Source organism: Uloborus diversus, chromosome 10, assembly GCF_026930045.1.
Source record: "Uloborus diversus isolate 005 chromosome 10, Udiv.v.3.1, whole genome shotgun sequence".
Lineage (NCBI taxonomy): Eukaryota > Metazoa > Arthropoda > Arachnida > Araneae > Uloboridae > Uloborus > Uloborus diversus.
In genome coordinates, this window is record NC_072740.1 from 19686564 (window position 1) to 19709384 (window position 22821).

The window sequence follows — 22821 nt, forward strand, 5'->3', positions numbered from 1 at the left end:
ATCATCTGCGTCAAATCCCGAATTTATATGGGAATTGATCGCGCTACGCAAATTTTACATGGTATCACTCACAAAATTCAATTCACTGGCCGCGAACATCTTCATTAAGAGTGTTTACAAATCTAGGAGTAAAACTTTTTCATTGGATATGGTTTAAAATGTTATAGACGGTCAACTGTGTGAAGAGCCGCTTGTTGATCATATTTTCTAGGAGATTGAAGGAGCATTTCAGTGACTTTTGTTTCTCGTGTGAGGCTTTGGATGGTTTTAATCATTCGAAATGGTTTTCATCAACATTCTTAACAATTCCTTCTCTCTCAAACGTATTCATGAAACGAATGATAGCGAATTTTGTTGGTACATCTCGTTCTTAGTATTCCTGCATAAATTATAATTAATGCTAAACTTGTGTGGCAGAAAATAAGAAATTGAGCTTGCTTTTTTAGAAAATTGGAATAGAGAACAGCGATATTTAACTGAGCAAAACTAAGCTCATATGGTAAATATAACTATTATCATGCCACTTTAGTTAACTTTGCAAAAATTTGAATGTTTTGCAAGAGACTGAAAATTATTTTAATTGTTTATCGAAAGCTTAATTTTCAAGAAAATGGTAAAAAAAAGTGTTTATTTCTTTATTCAAGAAAATTGTAAAAAATAATGCTTGTTTGTTCTAAAATACGCTAGTTATCTCCGATATCATTATAAATGATGCATCGTTTTATCATCTATAATGATATTATAAATGAGAGTATACGGATCTTTATAAATGATAGATCGTTATAAGTTCCCAAATTGAAGTATTCTTCGTGTTGTGTCCAACAGTTTTGACTTTTTATTGTAGTGTTGCATGAATTTCAAAATCAGCTGTAGAATAGTCATCAGTGCTTTAAAGAATGAACTGCTAGAACAGTGCAATAGGAATGATTAAATTTGGACAAAAGATAACCACTAATGACCTAACGCTCAACAAACAGCCTTTCGCTGCCGTCTGGTATCTTTATTTAGAACTAAAAATAGTGATTTTTGACCATTTTAGTCCGCAGTTATCACGGCCATTAGAAACAGAGGGATAAATTTGATCCCGTGATTTTTAAGAGGTCGAGAAGTTAAGTTTTAAATAATTCTTTGAAATTGTGCATTGGTGATAACGGGGCAAATAAAACTTCATAAGAAAGAAGATGATAGAGATTTTGTTTTACAACTTCGCTCTCGGAAAGCACTGCGGTCTGGGACAGCAGCGTGTATAGGATTATAATCAAAACTGGTCAGTCCAGACGTAGACATTAATTAAATTTCTGTAAACAGAAACCTGTCAAAAGTCTACTCTCTTCCGTTACAGGCCTATCAAACCATTCGACTTAAACTGCATCAAATTTTTATGCTTTTTTTTTGCTCACAAAAGAAAATTTCCTTAAAAGTCAGTTGTTTTTTGTTTTCGATTCTTAATTTAGGTATAGTTAGCTTTTTCGATGCAACTAGCTAGTAATTTACTATGCATTATGTCTCCAATCAAATATCAGAAAATTTCGAAATCAGTAGCTATGTTTTATGTATTAATGGACAAGTACTTAAGAGAAATGTTCAATTAAAGTAAAATCTACATTTGGTTGTAGACTAGGACAGCATTTGTAACACGATTTAAGTTACCATTTATAAGATGTACACAGGTTTGCAAAATATTTACTGCTTTGTATTTATGCAGAGCGAAAAAGTTCGGAGATTCGGCTGCGCCAACTATAGCCCTATTATCAAACGAGGATTGTTGAATAAAAAACAAAATGAAATTATCATCAATGTACATTAAGGGTAAAAATGAAGTGCGTCATAAACTTGGAATAAAATATTGATCCTCTCTAAAGTTAGTAGGGAAACAACACGGATATGCACTGTTAAAAAATAGGTGATGCATAGGAAGGTAGATTCTGACAAAAATGAGCTGTTTTTTTTTTGGCGAACAAGTCCTAAAAAAAGTGTAGCTGGTTAATTTGCAAACAAGTCCTAAAAATGCTAGCAGGTTCATGTGCGAACAAGTCCTAACAGGTTACTTTACACATTTGTGGAAATTGTGAAAAAAAGATAGCTGGCATTTTTGTAGATAAGTAGTTGTAAAAGAGAGTTGATATATTTGTGGACAAGTTCTAAACATGCCAGCTTTTTTGTTTTTGAATAGATCAGGGCAAAACCCAGATTGTATGTTCGCAGACAGATACAGCCTAAAAGTAGCTGGAATACTAGCAAGTAGGATCCATATTAGTTATTCCTGTTCGTCAGTGGCAAGGTTTATTGCTCCCAAAAAGAGAATTTCTTAAATCATCACATCTACACACTCACCGACACATATAGGACAGCATTTTCCGAGCGGGATGTATTTCTGTGTCTTGCACTCGATAGTCGGACATTCTTCAGTTTCACAAATGATATTTCCTAGCACGCAACTGCAAGATGTACAAGTGTCTGGGCTCCATTCTTCTCCATTCTCGTAACGTTCACCATTAGATTCGCATGACGTAGTATCATCATTTCCTTTAATTGAAAGAAAGAAAATACAAAGCAAGTCAAAACATATCTTTCGCACAAGAAAAGTATGGTATATTTTTTAATTGCTTAACATTGATGCACAATTGTTTCAAAAGTTTTAATTGCACAATACATTACAAAGGCGCGGAAGAATATTTACGAGAACAGGCAAAAAAAAAAGTAATGAAGCAGAAAATAATCTATTCACGTGTTTTATCGTGGATATTTCGTAACAATTTGTATTTGTCATATTGTCCTTGCACTTATCCTCCAACAGCAGTTTATTGAGCATTTCTTCAGCAAGGGAGAAAAAATGGATGGTGTCTATATTTAATAGAAAAGCAAGGAAACAGAAAATCAAACCATTCGCGTGTTTTATTCTGAATGTTTCGTTACTGCTTGTATTTATCATATTTGCTCTACACTTGACATCCACTATCTGCTCTTATTGTGTATGGTTTCAACAAGACTAAAGAAACGGGTTTGAACAAGACTAAAGAACTTTGCCTTTAATGCGTCTTTCTCGAACTATTGGTCTTTTCTCTCCAGTCTTGTTTTTCCTAATGTCCAAGGCATGTTCAGCAGAATCAAAGCTCGGATGAAATAGCTTTTTTTCAGCAACCTTTTGCACTCGCATCGTTTGATATAAAATATTTAATGGTAAATAAGCAAATATTGATTGTGTTCCTTTTTATACAAATCGGTAGATAAAGTAGATTTAAAAAAAATTAATAGAAAAAAAAATAACTGACAGTTTCTTAAACTTACTAATGGTTTTGAAAGTTCGCTACTTTTTCTTTCATTGCTTTCTTTCAAAATCAAATGAATTGTTGGAACACATCCAACAATTCTCATCGATGTAAGCCAGTCACTATAGCTAAGTTATTCATGAATTTGTTCTTGTCTACAGCAAAAGTCATTTGCGATTAAGTGTGTTTAAAGCAAATTGGTCTTTTAGCTTGGGATTTACATATGCTTCAAATTTCCCTACAGGGGATAAAAGTTAAGATTTTTTTTAACTATTCAAAAACTCATAACTATTGAAAAACAAAATGATTCTTTCTTCAAATTTCAAGTCAAAAGCATTTTCCTATAAAATTTTCTTAAAGCAAATCTATTTTTCAAATCGGGTTTCCCCTGAAGGCACTTTTGCAATAACCAACTAAACATTTTTGCAAATAATGAACTAAAAAAATGAAATGTGGAAATGAGGTTTCCTCGGCCAGACCTTTCGAACAAAAAATGTTTTTTTCAAATAAGATAATTCCTCCAAGATTATTATTGGGACAAACAGATTGATAAACTGGTGAATGAAGTGACTAACAGGCAAATCGACCCACGTTTCGTCTTTTCAGTGTCTTAGTGATAGAGTGACTATGATTTATAAAACACACAAGAAACCTTAGCCCTTGTCCGTTCTAAATGTTTTCTCACAAATATTTTTTTCCTTTAATTTATGAACTAGAGCATTTTTTTTGACACACATTTTTTTTTCTTGCAAAAGAACATTTCAAACTATATTTGTAAAACAACCAACGAAAATACCAAAAGAAAAATTTTACAAAAATTTCTTATGAAAGTACTTTTTTTTCTTTTTACTCACAAAAAGAAACTTTCGTGAGCTTCTTTTCAAGTAAACCAATGAATTACCGAAAGTACTTGTAGTACCGTCATATCGGAGAAAATAAGTAATTATCTTTAGTTGCTTTAGGAACAACCTCAACATGGATTCTTAAGAAAATTTTATGAATATCTTCAGGAACTTTATTACTTTCAGCGCTAAAATAAACCACGGAATAATTCAATGATAATATCTCACAACACATTTCTTCAATATCATTTAAATACCTCGATAAATTTCAACATCCTACTTCAACTGATAATAATGATTTTGGTGCTGTTGACTTTTCTTCTTGATGTACGTAAAAGTACAAAATTTGAGTTAACCTGAACACATTTTATAACTTAGCACTGAGATAGAAGACTAAAGATTACTATCGAAAACTGAATAAATGATGTAAATTTAAATCCATTGTCGGATAGAGGTCTATTGGTATGTAAATGCCACAGGTTCATTATTTGGGGAAAATATGAGACATTAAATTTGATATCGTCGCCTCAGAGCAACAGTAAGATATCTTAGTGTTATTACTGGGATTAGATGTATTACTGTCGCTCTGAGGCGACGATATGTCTTTAACACTGGTGTTGAAAATAGCTCAGAGGTACTTTTAAAGCGACTTCATGCGACATTGATAAAAGTTTTAGGAAATATCGAATAATTTTTCGGGTAAGTTATTTTTGCTTCAATATTATTTTGGGAAATTTTTTACTTTCTATTATGTGGAATTTATAACATGGAGCACCAGAATTAGTTACAATTTTCGCTTTTTAGATGTATGCTGGTTTTTTAAACGTACTTTGGGAAATAAATATTGTTCGATTATAGGCAAATAAGGATTCTTCAAGTGATATTGGATACTATACCCCTTTTGCGAATTTTGATACAGATACTATTGTTTTAAAAAATGAAATTCAAAATCAACACAGTCTTTAACAAGTTCGATTATCTGCAGATAGTTCTTAGTAGAAATAGAAACATTCTTATACAAAAAAAAAAAAAAAAAAAAATCAGGAAAATCGGGCGTTGGGAGAGTATAATATCTCCGAACAGAGGTCAGGGGTACTCAATTCACGACCTCGTTAGTAATAATAATGTCACAATTAGAGATGTAAAATTTCCGGAAATTTTTAAGTTGTGAAAAAGAAACCGTTTTTTTTTCTGACTTTTTTCTGGAAAAATTGGAAAAAAAAATCATGAATAAAAGTGGGGTTTCTTAATAGCTCTGTTTTTCTTGGAACATATAAAGGGTTAAGCATTAAAAAATATATGCAATCCATACATCTTCTTTTTCTGCTACACAAAAAGGGAACTTTCATTAGAAAAAAAATAGCCTTTTTGTTTTATAACTGAGAGCTTTCTTGGTCAAACACCAGAAATAAGTCAAAGCGTCATAACAATTACATTTTCTATTTTAGATTCCCTTTGAAACTTAAAATAATAACAGTAATATTGACTTTCAAACAGGAATGATAGTTTGAAAGAAAAATAAGTATGATTTCCCTTCCTTGCGATGTAACATTACTGTCTGAAAGATATTGAGTTTTGATTTTTTCCACTCCAGTCGTAAATCCAAATCAAAACTAAATTGGTTTTTCTTTATTTTTCCAACAGAAATCCCAAACCAAAACTGCGTAATGGTTTCTAAAGCTGAACCAAAACTTAAACTGGAGTCAGTTAACTATACGACCGTGCTAAGCACTGTAGTAAAAGTAGTCTTACCTGCACTTTGAACACAATTGAGTTATTGTACCCAAGTTGTTCTCTGTTTCGTATTTCACTGAATAAATCAAATGTTTTAGGGTCATCTGATGTCAAAAATGTCCTAAAGATGTAAAACATTTATTTTCTTCAGAACGTTTTGATAATTCTGATGAACCTTTAGCTGTGGCTCCTAAGAGCTGCTCCAGAAGTCCAACACCAAGTACTAGTTCAAGTAATTTTACAGCATCCTCTAGCCTTTTCATATTACTTTTGACAATCTTTTCTCCTCAGTAACGTATCCTAAAAGCACGATTTTTGTCTTAAAAGCAAGATTATTTGAGTCATGAAGAAAATAATGGCTACTTTCTTCAATATTTGCCAAAGTCCCTCCAAGTTTAGCCAGCAATGAAATTTTAGGTCATCAACCATGGAAAAAGTAGCCCAATCGGTTACTTTTCAAGCAATCTTACAACACTGCTCATTAAGGAGCACTATCGTAAATAAATTATCGCCCTCATACAAGCTGATAGGCAAAGCAATATGATAAAGGGGAAAAAAAAGTTTCTTTTCTCATTTTGTCTGCATTTTTAAGCATAAAATGAAAACGAAATTTCGAATTAAAAGGAGTACATTCGAGATAGAGAGACAATTTTGTATTGAAAATACTAAACTATTTTGGGACTGAATAGAAATTTCGAGATATAGGTCAAGTTATAAGGCATTGAGTTTTCGTGTGTCGACTGTATATCGAAAAGTAACAATGAACAAACCTACTTATTTGAAGTACATTTCCTTTTCAACGCCAGAGGGAGAAGGGAATCGTCCCCCTGCCCCCCCAAATGACGGGTAAACTTTAAATCAGAGACTAAATAGTTACCCTCTGTTTAATACTTGTAATTAAATAGACAACTAATAGAATTCACACAATTAAAAGGGAAAGAATACAAAAAAGTTTTTCTAGAAAATAATATTGTTAACTTTTGTTAACTAATATTAACTTAAACTTCTGAAGTTCATCGCTAGCTCAATGCATATTGTGAATATCCGATTGGGAAACATATGAATTAATCTCTGCGTTGTAATTAGATGATTAAGTCGACGCTCACTATTAGGATTAAACAACGATAGCGTAATTTTAACAACAGATGAACTCAAAATTAACCAGTACATCTGGTGGGTTGAGTTGCACTGGAGCGAAAAAAAATAGTTTATGCTGTAAATAATTACAAAAAAAAAATGACTAGACTTATTTTGAAATGATTCACCATCAAAATGAATCAAAAAAAAAAAAAAAAAAAAGCACCAGCTTTCAAAGCATGGAGCATGCTTTTATTGAAAAATTTTTTTGTGAAAAGAACTTAAAAAAATGGAAATGGAGTATGACGGGTGCACATTTTCTAATGTAGTATAACGAAAATTCGATAGATCGTGGCTTAATCATCGCCGAGAATTCTAACTGAGAGATAAAGCGTTATTAACAAGCAGTTTATGATATTACAGAAGATTATTTGTCTAAACTACCTGAACTTATTTTACATTTCATTTTGTTTCTTCAAAATTCACTGTAGCTCATTAGTAAAAAAAAAGTATATTGTTCTTGAAGTCGAACTCATGCATAGTTGACGAATTCAAAAACAAAAATCTAGTTGTGAACAGTCATTTTTTCCTGCGATTTGATACCCTCAAAAAATAGTTTGAATCCCAATAAGACCATGGTTCTCCTTGTGTTTCTCCGTTCTGTTGATGTTAACATGGTATTTTTGATAACGTTTTTGAAATGCTCAAATGTAGTTTAATATGTCTTTATATTAATATTAAAGGAGTATTTTTTTGTGAGGGTACTTTTTAGCTTTTTTTCCCCTTCAACCTTGCGTCAGGTAATCCTTGCCCAGATTTGGTCCTATTGAGGATCCATATTACTAATGAGGCTAAAGAAAAACATAATTAAATAATCAGCTAGATATTAGGCTCCGAAAGTTAAGGCCTTATTTGTGGCACTTTTCCTCATTTGTACTTAAAACGATCTTGAAGTGCTAACGCTAATTTTGTTGTAATAAACACGTTATGCAATTTCTATCACATATTTAATTGTTTCCAAGTAGTAGAATTTCTTTCAGAAGTCTCCGGAGCAAATTGAAAACACCAAAAATAATCTGCAAGATAAACCAATATAATATTGTTCGTAAAATCTAAAAGAGCACCGATAAATGCTTAAAAATATTGGCTAAAACTTTCAAAGTACAAGTACATGCTGCCAGTGGACTATATCCTGGAAAAAAGGGCATACATATCTTTGATTGTTGAAATTAAAGATTTTTCATCTTCAAGAATTTTAGGTTTTTTTCACTTCCTACCAAGAAATAGTCTGCGATAAACGTCGGATATTTTCGAAATCTTCAAAGTCTTGCTGTTTGTGCAACAGGGATTGCAGAACAAAAATTTCAATTGCAGTAACGGCACCAGTCACAGATATGCTTAAGACATCGCTCTCAGGTTAACTCAATTTTTTGAGTATTTTAATGTATTTTAGACTTTTAAAACTATTTTTCTTTCATGCAGCAACATCTCATCTAACGTTTGGCTTCTTCTGGATCTTCTGAATTAGATAATTCCATTTTTATTGGGTCAATTTTGAAAACATATCCGATCCCCAGTAACAGACAGCGAAAAATTTGATTATACGCAACAACAGACAGGATAAGGAAAGGATGAGTAATCGACAAAATTCCACTTTTCTTTTCAAAATGTGCAAAAGTTTTTTTTTAGTTTTTAGAACTAAAGCCTTATTAAATTCAAATGCACCGTATTCATCGTCCAAACATCAGTTTTTTCCGCATAAAAGGTTTATTATAAATCCAAACTTATGACTGTCTAAGATTGTCAAAAAGTAACCTTTCCTAAAAGTATCTTTCTGCTAAAAAGGAAAATAAGAAATAACAATGTCTAAAAGCACATTTATTGCAGATACGTGTTTCGGCGTTACAAGGAAAGCCTTTTTTAATGCAAAAGATTGTGGATGAAAAGACATCCCACAAAAGCCTTTTTATCCATAAGCTCATTTCTTTTGCATTGAAATACGTTTCTTTTCATCCACAATCTTTTGCATTAAAAAAGGCGTTCCTTGCAACGCCAAAACACGTGTCTGCAGAAACCTGTGCGTTTTGATGTACTTATTTTATGATTGTCTGTTACTGGTGTTTTCACCCTACTTGATTTAAATTACGTTAGCTGTTTGATAACAGAATATTCAAGTGTTCGGCCTCTTTTTACGGTACCAATAATTTTAAAATCTAGAGGTTTCCCACGAATAAAACTTAAAACTCTTACAAATCGAAAGTATGCGACACTGTTTGAAATCGATGTTTTATATTTCGTTGATTTTCAACCACCTTTCAATACGTTAGAACTTCTAGTTCTCACACCTAAACTGTGTTTCGCTCTTGTTGAACCACGCATATGACACATTTGTCTATTCACCTTTAAATACGTATGTGGTTGATTGATCCATCATTTCTCTTCTGATGATTTTTCATTACAGCGATAATTAGCAATGAAAACAAGTGGATAATGCCGTATTATTTGTCAATTTTTTTAACTTACAGAATCAAAACAATGTTTTTACTGTTCTCACTTCTCTCGAGCGAATAGATTAAAGCAGGGCTTTCCAAACTTTATAGCCGACGGACCCCTTTTATTGACTAATATTCAGTGCGGACCCCTGCCATTAAAATGCACAGATACTTGTAGTTTGTAGTTAATTGAAATTAATTAAATTAACTATTACTAATTAGAGGGGAAAATCAGTATTTAAAAAAATACTTGGTAAGAGTAGTTTACTATGCTTAACTTTATTAACAAATTCTGGAGTTAAAAAATCAAATTAATCAGATAGAAATCAATTGGTAAAAAAACGATTGAAATTTAAAATTGAGTAACGAGTTAATGAATTGAGTAACAGTGAGGTTGTTTTATCTGGCACAATTTTAATATACTAGGGCAAAATTTTGATATAAAACTTGATACCTGCTCGCTTGATACCTCGAATATCAGTTCAGAATCTAGACAGCTTCGATATTTAGTTTTTGTGGCTGCATAGGTTGAAAATCTGGATTCTCATAGGTGTGTTGTGGTAAATGGAAGAACACTCGTTGTTTGCCAACGAGCAACACACGAGTTTTTTTCTAGATGAAATCAAAATGAGAGTAAGTAGCTATCAAGTTGATTTTAATCTGCAGAATGAAGTTATGTCTACCAAACATTTATATTCACATGACGAAAGACTGCATTGATTTGTCGAAGCAGAAAACGGTTAGATCACATGATGCATGATCTTGCCTCATTATATCTCTGGACATCGGGAAGTACAGCTCTAAGCTGCGAAGAAGAAAATTCTGGTTTTTAAATGCAAAAGAGTTATCCCAATATTATTTTAAACTTTTCCCCCGAAGTTTGCGGTGGAACCTCTACTAAGGATCGGAAACCCATAAAGGGTCCGTGAACCACAGTTTGGGAAGCTCTGGATTAACGTATTTATATTTTAGAAAAATTATTTCGAACATATTATATAGCAATGAGCATAAAACGCAGCTCAATCTACAGTGTACGGCAGGGAAACTTGCTGATTTGAAAAGGCAATCAAAGAAAAAGTACTCGTATATTAATTTATTTTTTTTTATAAGATAGTGTATACAATATGAATTTTTATTTTAACCAGATTTTAAAACTATTTGAGATCGATTGTTTACAATGACAAGCCCCGGACCATGCAACACCGGCCCTGCAACACCTGAAGGACAACATCCGGCTAGCCATCGCCAACATTCCTATCGATATGCTCGAAAGAGTGGAACAAAACTTCAAATCTAGGGTAGATCAGTGCATCATAAATGGAGGCCACCATTTGCCCGATGTAATTTTTAAATCTAGTTAAAATGAAAATGGCTGAATGCCGAATATTCGGCCACAATCTGGGCCAAATATTCGGTATTCGGCTAAATCACTAGTGAGCATGCCAATGCCAAGTAAAATCATGAAAAGAAATTCGAATGTCTGGTTTTTAATTGCCAACCACGTATATATATATATATATATATATATATATATATATATATATATATATATATATATATATATATATATATATATATATATATATATATATATTACAGGCACTGTATAATACTACAGAAAGAAACCAAAGAATGTGAAGAAGAAAAAAAGAAGAGTGTGAAGAAAAAAGTGATTTTAGCTGTTATGATAATCTCGAAATAATAATAATACAGAAACTGAAAATTCGAACCGCAATTTAAGTTTTAAAATAAATTAATAAAAACTATCTTGTGATTTCAATATCTTTGACAATCCTACAAATAACCAATATTACCTTTTTGCGACTCTAATTCCAGTGCAGAAAATCTTGTGACGTTTTACAAGAATTACGATACCACTCAATTAAAGGAAGAAAAATAACCACTCATTTAAGACTCATTTCCTCGTAGATCAATACGTAATCATTTGTGATTAGTTACTACGTTTAACCTAATTGCAATCTACTAGCAAACAAGAAATGGTGACATTTATTGCTTATATTTATTGATTAATATACATTCAACTGAAATTGCTAGTAAAAAAACCCCTCCGTTTTTTAGTATACGTTAGGGGCAGTCTACAAAAGAAGACACGCTTTGAGTTAGAGGGGGGTTCATGAAATTGTGACAGTTAGTCACAAGGGGGGGGGGGCTAAACAAGAAGTGTGACATCTCACATGTTTTTATAACAGCATGCTTGTAAAAAACAGCGTGATATGTGAGAAGGAGAGGCAAGAGGGTAAAGTGAAGTATGACACTTTATGACAAAGGGGGGAGTGTGTCGTTTGCTGAAGAAAACTGTAACATTGCTAAGTTTGAATCAATGAGCTCCACTGATATAACGGTATTTAATGAGCCATAAAATGTATAGGGGAGGGTGGCCCAAAGCAGGTTACCGACAACCTGCTTTGGGCCCCCGAGTTATTATCCCCCGAGTTATTATCAGCCCCCGAGTTATTATCAGCCCAGCGAAGCAGCAGTGAAGCGGCATAGCGCAACCAGGCTTAAAATAAAAAAAGATACATTTTTGAAAGAAAAAAAGTAGTTTTGTAACTTATGATTAGTCGAAGACCAGATTATTTTTTTATTGTCAATAATATTAACTTATTCTGACACTATCCATCTATAAATTACGATGGTCATTTCGTTTTTTTTAAATTATTAATTTAAAGTTATAATTATTGAAATAAAAAACGTGCCTTTGGGCAAATCGGGTCGGGCAAAGCGGATATAGGATTTAATCATATATTTATTTAAAATTTCTTGATTCGTGTGCTGACTTAGATTTTCTCTTTCAATAGGATAAATATAACTTTAAAAAGTTTATTTTTTAGGATGGCAATTAATTGGTCTATTAATTAACTCAGTTATTTCTTTGTTTTATAAACAAATGTACTGACTTTAAATTGGATATGTACAAGTGTTTTATATTTTTTTTTATGTAATGGCAGGTAGGTAGTCAACTATTTTAATCATTTATAACTTCATATTTAATTGGAAAATGTACCAAACCACAATTAGTTAAGCTTACCCGCTTTGAGTTCAATGGTAGAGCAAAGCGGGTTTTTCACATGATTGTTAAGTTTGATAATAGATAAATATTAGGTTTGAAATAATACAAAAATCACTTTTTATTTTTAAGTTCAAGAACCCTGCTAGGAAATAAAAACGAAATTGTTGTGATTAAAATAAAAAAACTACAATTTTCGAGCGTTCCTCAAAAACCTACCCGCTTTGGGCCACCCTCCCCTACTCCTCGATACAATTGCAGGCTTAAGAATAAGTTAAAATCTTCTTCTAGATGATTTTAAGATACCTGAAAACGAAAAATTGTGTCAGATTTTGTACTAAAATAATAATATTAATACTAAATGTTATACTAAAAAACTATTATTATACTTAAAAAATGATTTACGATAAAAAACGATTAATGCTAAAAAAATACGATTGCGGTAAATGAACGATTAATAGTTTAAAAAAATGTAAAGTAGAAAATACTTCTTTTTTTTTTTTGGTACAGGGTTATGCGGAATGCGCTTAGTTTGTAGAAATTAAATCCACTGGCCTTGCAAGGTTAATTGAGCAATATTATGTATAGAGGAGGGTGGCCCAAGGCGGGTAGGTCGCCCAAAACGGGTAGGCCTTCTTATGCCTCCGCATGGTGCGTCAGCGGTGATGCATACGTATGTCGTGTTTACCCGAACACCCCCGAGTTTCAATCAGTCCCAGTAAAGCGGCATGGCGCAACCAGGCTTAAAATAAAAAAATGATGCATTTCTTTCAAAAAAAAAAAAAAAGAAATTTAAAAAAAATGAAATTTTGTAACTTGTAATTTGTCAAAGACCAGCTTATTTTTTATTATCAATATTATTACGTTATTCTCACACCATACACTTACAAACTACGATGATCATTAGGCTTTTTTTAAGTATTAATTTAAGATTATAATTATTGAAATACAAAACGAGCTTTTGGGCAAAGCGGGTCAGACAAAGCGGGTATAGTATGCAGTCATGCATTTATTTATAATTTCTTGACACATGGGCTAACTTAGATTTCCTTTTTCAATTGGATAAGCATAACTTTAAAAAGTTATTTTTTAGGATGGCAATTAATTAGTTAATTAATTACAATTCTAAATTATGGCAATTAATTTATAGCAAATAATTAAATCAGTTATTTCTTTATATTTATAAACAAATGTACTGACTTCAAATTGAATAAGTATAACTTTTTCATAAACAATTTTTATAATGGCAGGTAGCTAGTTAACTAACTTAATTATTTATAACTTCATATTTTATTGGCAAATGTCTCAAATCACAATTAGTTAAGCTTACCCGCTTTGGGCCCCCTTGTAGGGCAAAGCGGGTTTTTCAAGTGTTTGTAAAGTTTGATAATAAATAAATATTGGGTTTGAAATAATACAAAAATCACTTTTTATTTTGAAGTTTAAAAACCCTGCTAGGAAATAAAAACAAAATTGCTGCGAACTACAATTTTTGAGCGTTCTTCGAAAACCTACCAGCTTTGATCCTACCTCCCCTACTTTCAACCTTCTTCTAGATGATTTTAATATACGTACTAGCAACGATAAATATCGGCAGATTTTGTTTCAATTTATTGATTGAAAGAAAAACATAATAGAAATTATTAATACTAAAAAAAATGTGAAGCCCAAAACTTTTTTTGCATAGGATATGCTGAATGCGCTTAGTTTGTAGAAATTAAATTCGTTGGCAAAGCAGTATTTAATGAGCAATGTTATGCATAATCCTCTATTCATTGCATCCTACAGATATTACCAATTACAGAACCAAATCAGTAGCTTCAAGATAAATTAATCGCCGATCTCTTATCTTTCTCCTTCAAGCTACTTTTAATGAGACCTTAAATAGATTTGTAAATGGCTTGTGAAAGGGGAAGAGGATCTATTACGTATTCAAATATTCTGCGTGATGGATTCAGAAATGAAAAATTTCATTTAGTCCGGAACGTTTCTATTCTCTTTAATGGTTTATATTTCCATTTAATTGGATTTTTTTTTTAGTTTGGACTTGTAGGTAAATAAGAAAAACATCATACGCTTGGTGAGTTGAAGAGTTAGTTTTGTTTCGTGTTTAAAAACGATTTTTAGTCAGCGAGCAAGTCAATTTTTCTCCTTCTTCTCTTGATAATGAAATATTAGTTTGAAGCTAGATGTAGTATTTTTATCATTTTGAAATTAAAATATTCAAATTCACTTCATCAAAAATATTGATTTATTTAAACTGATAGTAGTTGGAATTTAAGAAAGCGGTTTGTGTGAATGTAAATGAAGTTTTAACAGATGAATTGTTGAAACTTGCACGCATCTTTTGTTTAATGAATTCCCTTTTCGTTTTTTTTTTAATGTACTTCTGATAAGAAGCACTTTTTTTTTTCATTAGTGTGAAAGTCGCTAGACTACAGCTATGTCGTGCTAGTAGTACGAGTCATATACAAATTCTCAATTTACAATTGCTCTTAAAATAATAGAATCTTTTTAGAATAAACGATTAATTGTAATAAAACTCTCTCTCTCTCTACTTCATTGAAAATTAATGGACAGTGCTTTTATATTTTATACCGCTATAAATTCAAATATGTTTTGAAGGCTGGATTTTTAGGAAGTAAAATATAGAGCGGCTTTCTCTCTCAAACTTTAGGGTAGCGGAGCTGTAAACGTGACAAGCATGATGCACAAATTAAGAAAATTCGATTTTGTGCAGATGGAATAAAATGAAAATCGCTGAACCATCTTAGTATTTTGTGATTTCTCTTTTAACAAGAAAGAAGAGGGGAAGGAGATAAGCAACACGATGGAAATTTGATATACGCAATATCAATAACGAAACGTGGGGCGGAATAAAATAGTGGGGCAAACTAAAATAGTGAAATTTTCATTACGCTTTTAGCGCCACTTGTTCGGTAATATTTTAATTCTTTATCTGAAGATCAAAGCATATAATAATACAAAAAAAAAAATTGAAAAATTCATGCTCGTGTTGTATTCTCTTGTTGTTAGGCAACTTAAAAAAATGATAAGGCTCTTCTCACTAAAAAATTTGAACATTAATTGAGACCTACTAATATTCGGTGTGGTATTTTTTTTAAATATTAAGCTAATTTTTAGTTAAAATATTTTACAGTTAGTCAACTGCATGCGGGGCAAAGTGGATGGGACAAAATAAATGGTTCATTCCGTTTTCCTATTTAATCTTATATTAAATCACTGACGAATTAATTAATAATATTCCCTCATTAATTGCTCACTTACTTATTCATTCATTTATTCACTTATTTTCTTATTCATTCATTATTCTATTCACTCATTCAATTTTCTTATCTTCCATTAATTTATTTGTTCATTTTATTCATGCGTTATTTTAATTACTCATTCATTTGATTGAACATAATTTTAATCAACTAATAGAAAATAGTTCCGTAGGAAAATATTTTATTTGTCACTTTGCCGCATGAAAAAAAAATAATAATAGTAAGGTTCACATTTACTGCCAAAAATAAATAATTGGGATATTAGCGATCTCAATTAATTGGAGTAAAATTTTTGGCACCAATGCGCACGCGAGGAACGCATGTTTTTCATTTGAAACCGAAGTGCATCTTGCTGAAAATAAAGGAGAGAGTTAAGACTCTTCTACTCCTCATTATTACCTAGCAGAGAGAAAACAAACTCATTTAACTTGTTACGCTAGAAATAACCATTTATGGAGTGTACTGAAACAGGAGTGCATACAACTTGAAGAACTACTGATTCCTTCAAAGTTAATCGACTTGACCTGACCTAGCTCATACATTTACCTCAGTATGATTCTTAAAAACCCGATAATTCTTTTTGGACACCCTGCATATTATTACATACAGGTTTAAAGTAAATCAACATTCGTTTTGCTGATGAAATTTCATGTTTAATTTTTGTAATTCTATTATTTCGTAATATAGGACCTACGTCATAAAGTGGAAATGACACATTTAAAAGATTAGTTTATTGCTTTTATTTTTTATTTATTTTATTTTTTTTTCAAAGAGATCAAGAATTTTCATTCACAAAATGGCATAAAATTTGCACAAAAATTCTTTATTAGTGAGCAAAATTTTCAACTTAGCATTTACTAAAGATTAAAAAATATGCTTAAAATTAGAAAAAATACATATTTTTGAGTGCTATGATCTTAGGAAGACAGACCTCAATACTGAATGAGAGCGAAAAATTTTTAACATTAACTATTTCATTGTTTATATTTTCATACTTGAATGTTTTAAAAAGTTATCTTGATTTTTGTTAATACATCCTAAATTGGGCCTTTTGCAGGATACCCAAGTATTTTTTAATTTCGTAAACTTTTCATGGTATACGTGGATATAGAGGAGGTTCACTTGTTATCAACAAGAAATTTTGAATTTAAAAAAAAATCGACATACCCTAGTGCACATGCGTTTATAATTGTTAAATTTGTGATGGTTATGATCACATGTAAAACATGCTCAAATTAAACGTATTTTTAGACCTGAGAACATTGATGAAGAAGAGTTAGTTGCATTAAAGCATATTTAAATTATAGAATCTCCTTGGACATGATAACGTTTACTTCTATTCAAACTTTCACATGCGCTTATTAAGTCCAGATCCTTGTTCTCAAAAGAAATATTTTATCAGTGAGGTGTCTGCAAGATATCAACGTCCGTTAAGAAATGTGACGGCAATAAAACTAAAACTCCCGTCTCAGTTTACCAGCTAAAAAAAGCAAATTTGGAAAAAGCAGAAAAAAGTGTTCACAACAGAGGGTGCAAACGGAAGTGGTAAGTGGGAAGACACAAGGGCAACATAAAGTACTTCAGCATGTTGCATGACAAGTCTCCTTGAAGATTAATTCCCGCAAATTTCTAGATAAGTGCTTATTTCGCACTTGCATTTTGAAGCTAGGACTGGGGCAAGGGTTAGCTTTTCACATTTATGCTGATAATTCATTTCAGTAGTTTTAAGCATGCATTCTGTTTCCCTGATTCTCAGTTATAAAAGGGAATTGCTACCGTCGCTATTAAAGAACTCAATCTTGTAAGACATATTTGCTGTTTGGTTGAAAAGAAATTACTTTTGGAACGGGAGTGCAGGAAGCCCTTTTGAACCAGGTTCTTGCATCTAAAACTGAATACATATTTATTACATCTTTTTATTCTATTTGAATAATCAATTACTTTTGAGAATTTTCTTTTCAAAAGAGAAAACTGTTTCAGTAATTTTTACAGTTGCATTATTTATTTATTTATTTTTTTTTGCACCTAATATTAATTTTCTTTAAATATTATTATTTAACGTGCTATAATAGTAAGACATAGCAAAATGAGCACCTTAATGATACTGATTTGCACTGTAAAATTTTAACAATCAAGATTTTTTGATACATCATAGAAACGAATTTAAATCTGAAAGAACTAGAGCATAATTTTATCGGAGACTCTTACCAGAAAAATATTAATAATGAGTCATTAATGCGAAAATGCTACCAAAAATTTCTAAGACTTTAATTTTTTTAAAAAATCAATTGCAATAGTTACCACGAATTAATCATATTTTTCATTGTATCATTATTTAATCGTGTGCCATCAAGTATTCATTGTTTGTGCATCAGTACTTAATAGAGAAATAATTCAAAATCATTTTGCTTTATTACATACATAAAGATTGAGAATCTTAGTAGTAAAACATTAATAATGAGTCATTAACGCGTAAATAACACAAAAAATGACCAAGACTTATCATATATATATATTTTTCGTTTATCTATTTAATTGTGTAAAATCAAGTATCGATTGTTTGTACATCAGTAATTTATAAAGGATTTAAAAACATTTTGCTTTTTTACATACATAAACGTGTTTATTTATGACTGGACACATTAATTTAGCTGATTATGTAACATGTTAATAATTGATGAAATGTCGATTTTGCCAATTATTTAAATAGGAGTTGTCATATTGTTTAACAGCTTTTTATGTTAATTGGTGTATTATTTTACTTTAAACGGCATAATTTAAATATTTAAGGGATCAATTTTTATTTTAATGGATTTTTTTGTCTTGTTTTAAGGGGGGAGGGAGTGGGGCCAGTTTAGACAGGTTAAAAAATCCACTTTTTTTGTGTCATAAAATGTTAGCAAAACAATTCAAGAATATGTTGCCAAAATTTTAATGCGAAATTCCAATTAGTTCCGATGTTCCGTTTTCGCTAATTCTTTTTTCAATCCTCGTTTCTCTCGAAAAAACTTTTCAACTGATGAGCATTCTAGCTCAAAAAGCTGTAGATCAATCGTTCTGAAAATTTGTGTGACTATCCTTTATTTAATTACAATATATATATATAAACCAAACTCTGAGATAATATTGGTTTAAAAAATTTAATGCAAAAAAGGTGAAAAAAAATGATATAAAAACATGACAGTGTAATCAAACACCTCAAAAACAAGCAATTTCCAACATTTTTAATCGCAATTAGGTTAGTATTCTTAGGAAATACTTTGTTCGCGAAAAAAAAAAAAAAATGATTGCAGATAAAAATTGTGACTTCGGTAATGCTCACCAGCAACAAGGTCTCATGGGGACCATCTTCTTGTTCAGCAGCTTCTAATTCCACTATTTCTGGCGGAAATGATTTGAAAACATCGCAAAGTCGACTTCAAAAAATGAATAAAGTGTATTTTAAGTTTGATGAAATTCTAATTATTCCTTCCCTGTTAAAAAAAATCACGAAAAGCGCTAAAATTTCGGCCTCCTAAACTGGTTTTCCCTTTTAAGGCTTGTTTTATTGAAAAGTTAATGAAAGAGATAAAATAATACATGATATCACCAAATAGGTACAGTGAAACCTGTGTAAGTTTGACCACTTGCGGTGCACTACTTTAGTGGTCAACTTAAACAGGTGGTCAACATATAGAGGTTAATTTTCATGATATAAATCTAATTCTGTGCCTGTAAATAGCTGTCAACTTAGACAGGTGGTCAACTTACAAGGGTGGTCAACTTTACAGGTTTTACTGTAGTTTCTATGCAGCGTTGACCATACAGGGCGGTCGCCTTGTAAAGGAAATCCATACGAATAATATAAAGCTGAAAAATTAGTTTGTTTGTTTGAACGCTTTAATCTCAGGAACTACTGGTTTCAATTGAAAAATTCTTTTTGCGTTAAATAGTCTATTTATTGAGGAAGGCTATAGGCTATTTTTTTTTTTTTTTTTTTTTTTTGAATCAGTTTGACCGAAATATTTGTAATTGCAAATTAAATGTTTAGTTAATTGTTTTCTTCTGTGAATTCTTAATAGATGGCGGGGTAAGTTAACTCATCGAGAGGGCGCTACGCTATTGTAAGAAAGTTGTGGTCAGCGAACTGATTTTCGAAAGCGTTTTTTTTCTCGAAATTCTGGTATGTAGTTTGAGTTTGTAGGATTATTCTATTGGGTTTTATTTTTCTTTTTTCTTCAACGTTTGTTTTTGTTCTTATTGTTGAAGATAGTTACTTAACAAAGTAAATAATTTGATTTGTCGTATTATTCAATTTCGACTGTTTGTTATTCCGTTTTTATAATAGTACTGTTTATTTGGCGAAACATTTTAAACTGCAGAAAAAAACCCACTTCACTCGCTAAAGGGCTCTGTTGCGGTAGCGTTGCTGCTTGGCGCGTTAAGCAGTGAACTATACAGTTGGAGAATTATTTGAGTTTAAAGGCTACTGTTAATATTTTTATGTGTTTTAACGAGCATTTTTAAATTCCAATGAGACTTTAATAGGTTTTATGAAAATGTATGTACGCATTTTAGTTCATTTCGCATTAGAAGAGGGGTGGGGGGCGGGGTTGGATTTTTTTTACTCAACGAACTTCCTTTAAATTCTTAGCACGGGCATCGCCATGCGGGTACTGCTAGTGAAAAATAACCGCCAAGATTAATGATATAGTTTCTGTGTTATAAAACAGTTTTACTTGAAAGTGGGAGGGACATATTTTGATTTTGGAAATCAAACTTAAGAGTTTAAGGTATGTTTGATGTATTCTGCGTTATTCGCTAATTGAGAGAATACTCATCTGATAATAGAAAATCGATAATGGTAAACGGGAAAGTTGGCTCGTTTAGTTCTTGACGGAAATTCCTATTTGAACATTTATGATAAAGTGAGAGAAGGATTGTCTAGCGGATGCAATACTAAACGTGAAAAAAAAAAAAAAAAAAAAAAAAAAAATCAATTGAGATTAAATTACCACGTTGTCGTAAATCAAAAGCATGTATAGTGAAGGGATCTTACGGTTATGAAATATACAGTACACGGTTACGATTACGCGTCCTGACAGAGTTTATTCCATAAAGGATCTACCTTCCGTACAAAGTATTGTTCATGAAATCAGCTGTTGAATTAATGTTTATTAATCTACAAGGCTTTTCTCGTTCGTTTGCTTAGATTTTAAAGAACTTTCCTCACTGTTTACAATTTCATGTAATGACGTAAATGTATCCAATTCCCTCCCGTTATACATTAGAACTGATAGACTTTGTTCAATATGTTGATGATTTTGGATGAAGAGGTTTGATCATGGTACTAAGCCTTTGTAAATCTATCATTGGATTTTCAGATTGAAAACAAATCAAGAGAGCAGTATGATGAAAAAGCAAAAGCATATTATTAAGAAATTTCATTTGCGTCAACAATTGTCTGACTCAGCAACTACTTCTGATGGATTAAAAATGCGGCCTGGGCTTTGACAATGCATGCAAGTTACTTAATGTCGACACGCAAGCAATTCAAAACTTGACTGGAAAATAAACATACATCCACAATATTATTCATACCATTTGTAATCCGCGTTCATTAACCCGTAAGGTTCCTCCAATACAGACAATGGACGAGACTTATAATCCTGGGATTATCCAGTCCAAAGTTAGGCGCTGAATTTTTTCCCGAATTAATGTTAGGAATAAATATGGAGAAACCTAATCGAAAAGCAGTCACGTGCTTTATGGCATGTAAGGTTCATAATTAATTCCACATGCTTGTCGTAATACTGAATTATGAATTGATAGGAATTTCTGCAATATTTGACTAACCTTTGTTTTAATTAATATTTATTTTCTAAATTTCATGATTTCTCCACCATACGCAATTTATTTCAACTCATTGCACATCGTAGTTTAAACAATACATGCCATAATATTAGAAATTACATTTTGCAATAATTATTTATGAATGAATTACATAAGAAATGAAATTTTGATATAATTTATTTTAAAGCTAATCTTTTAGATTGTTGAATTTATGAATTGAGGCAGTGAGAAGCAAAGGGATGTTAGTGGACATTTTCAAGTTTTGAGCAAAATGCGTTTAAAAATCCGATCCTAGGCAGGCTTCCATTTAAAAGTTATTCTAAATCATGCTGTATAGCAGTACCTATTAGGGCTACTAGTACTAACTCTGGCCCCAGAACAGAAGAGAGGTTCACTTACCGTTTGCACTGGTTATGTTCAAAAGTTTAATTTTGGCACTTACAATCCTTTTCTTCTCACTGCCTCAATTGATGACACTAATTTATCTTTAAATAATCAGCGAATGTCTTTTAATTGATTTGTTTCACCAGAAAAACTTGCAGTACAAACTTATTCATTTCTGGATGTAGAGGACATTCTGGCATTATTTGACATAGTTTTTATTTATAAATTTTGCTACATGCATAACTGATTTAAAGACTCAAACTAAAAAGTAAAATAAATTTTTACTCGTTGTGACGATATTTAGTCAAAAACACTTCGTTTTACTTTCCTTTCTACTTAAACAAGGTAAAAACAGATAAAGGCATTCATAGAAAATTACACGAGCTGCAATACTTCCTTCATTCTCAATTTTTATTTTACATGAAATAAGGAATTGAGAATGAAGGAAGGAATAGATCAATCTATCTTTGGAGCTAAAAAGTTTTAATGAGACACAGAAAAGTATATAATTGTTGGAAATATAAAGTAATCAAGCGTCCTTAACCTTTTTTATTTGGATATTTCAACTCGTTTGTTATGTATGTCATTGTTTTTACGTTTTTGCTGCTGTTTTGACTGTGGCTTAGCATTGTGCTCGACTTTTAATTGTTTCCAGGAGTTTTCCAAAATTAAGAAGTAATAGTAACGGGATTTTTTAGAAGATTGGTTTTAAAAATTAAAAGAAAGATTTTATGTAGTAAAACTATATTTCAAGAAATTGAACTTTTTCTTACGCATAAGGTCTTTTTCAAGAAAGTCTGGTGTTTCATCTCTGTCTCATGAAGAAGTGTAAAAAAGTGAAGTTGCATATTATTTATGACGTTCTTTCACTAAATT

At 31.5% G+C, this 22821-nt stretch overlaps 1 protein-coding gene across 1 annotated transcript in view; it reads right to left on the bottom strand.

Annotated features, from left to right (window-relative positions):
• LOC129231807 (collagen alpha-1(I) chain-like) overlaps nucleotides 1–22821 on the bottom strand; it is a 139719-nt gene that overhangs the window by 102613 nt on the left and 14285 nt on the right. The window contains exon 2 of the mRNA XM_054866183.1: nucleotides 2335–2526. Coding sequence (XP_054722158.1) covers nucleotides 2335–2526 — 192 coding nt within the window. The remainder of the gene's footprint in view (nucleotides 1–2334; nucleotides 2527–22821) is intronic.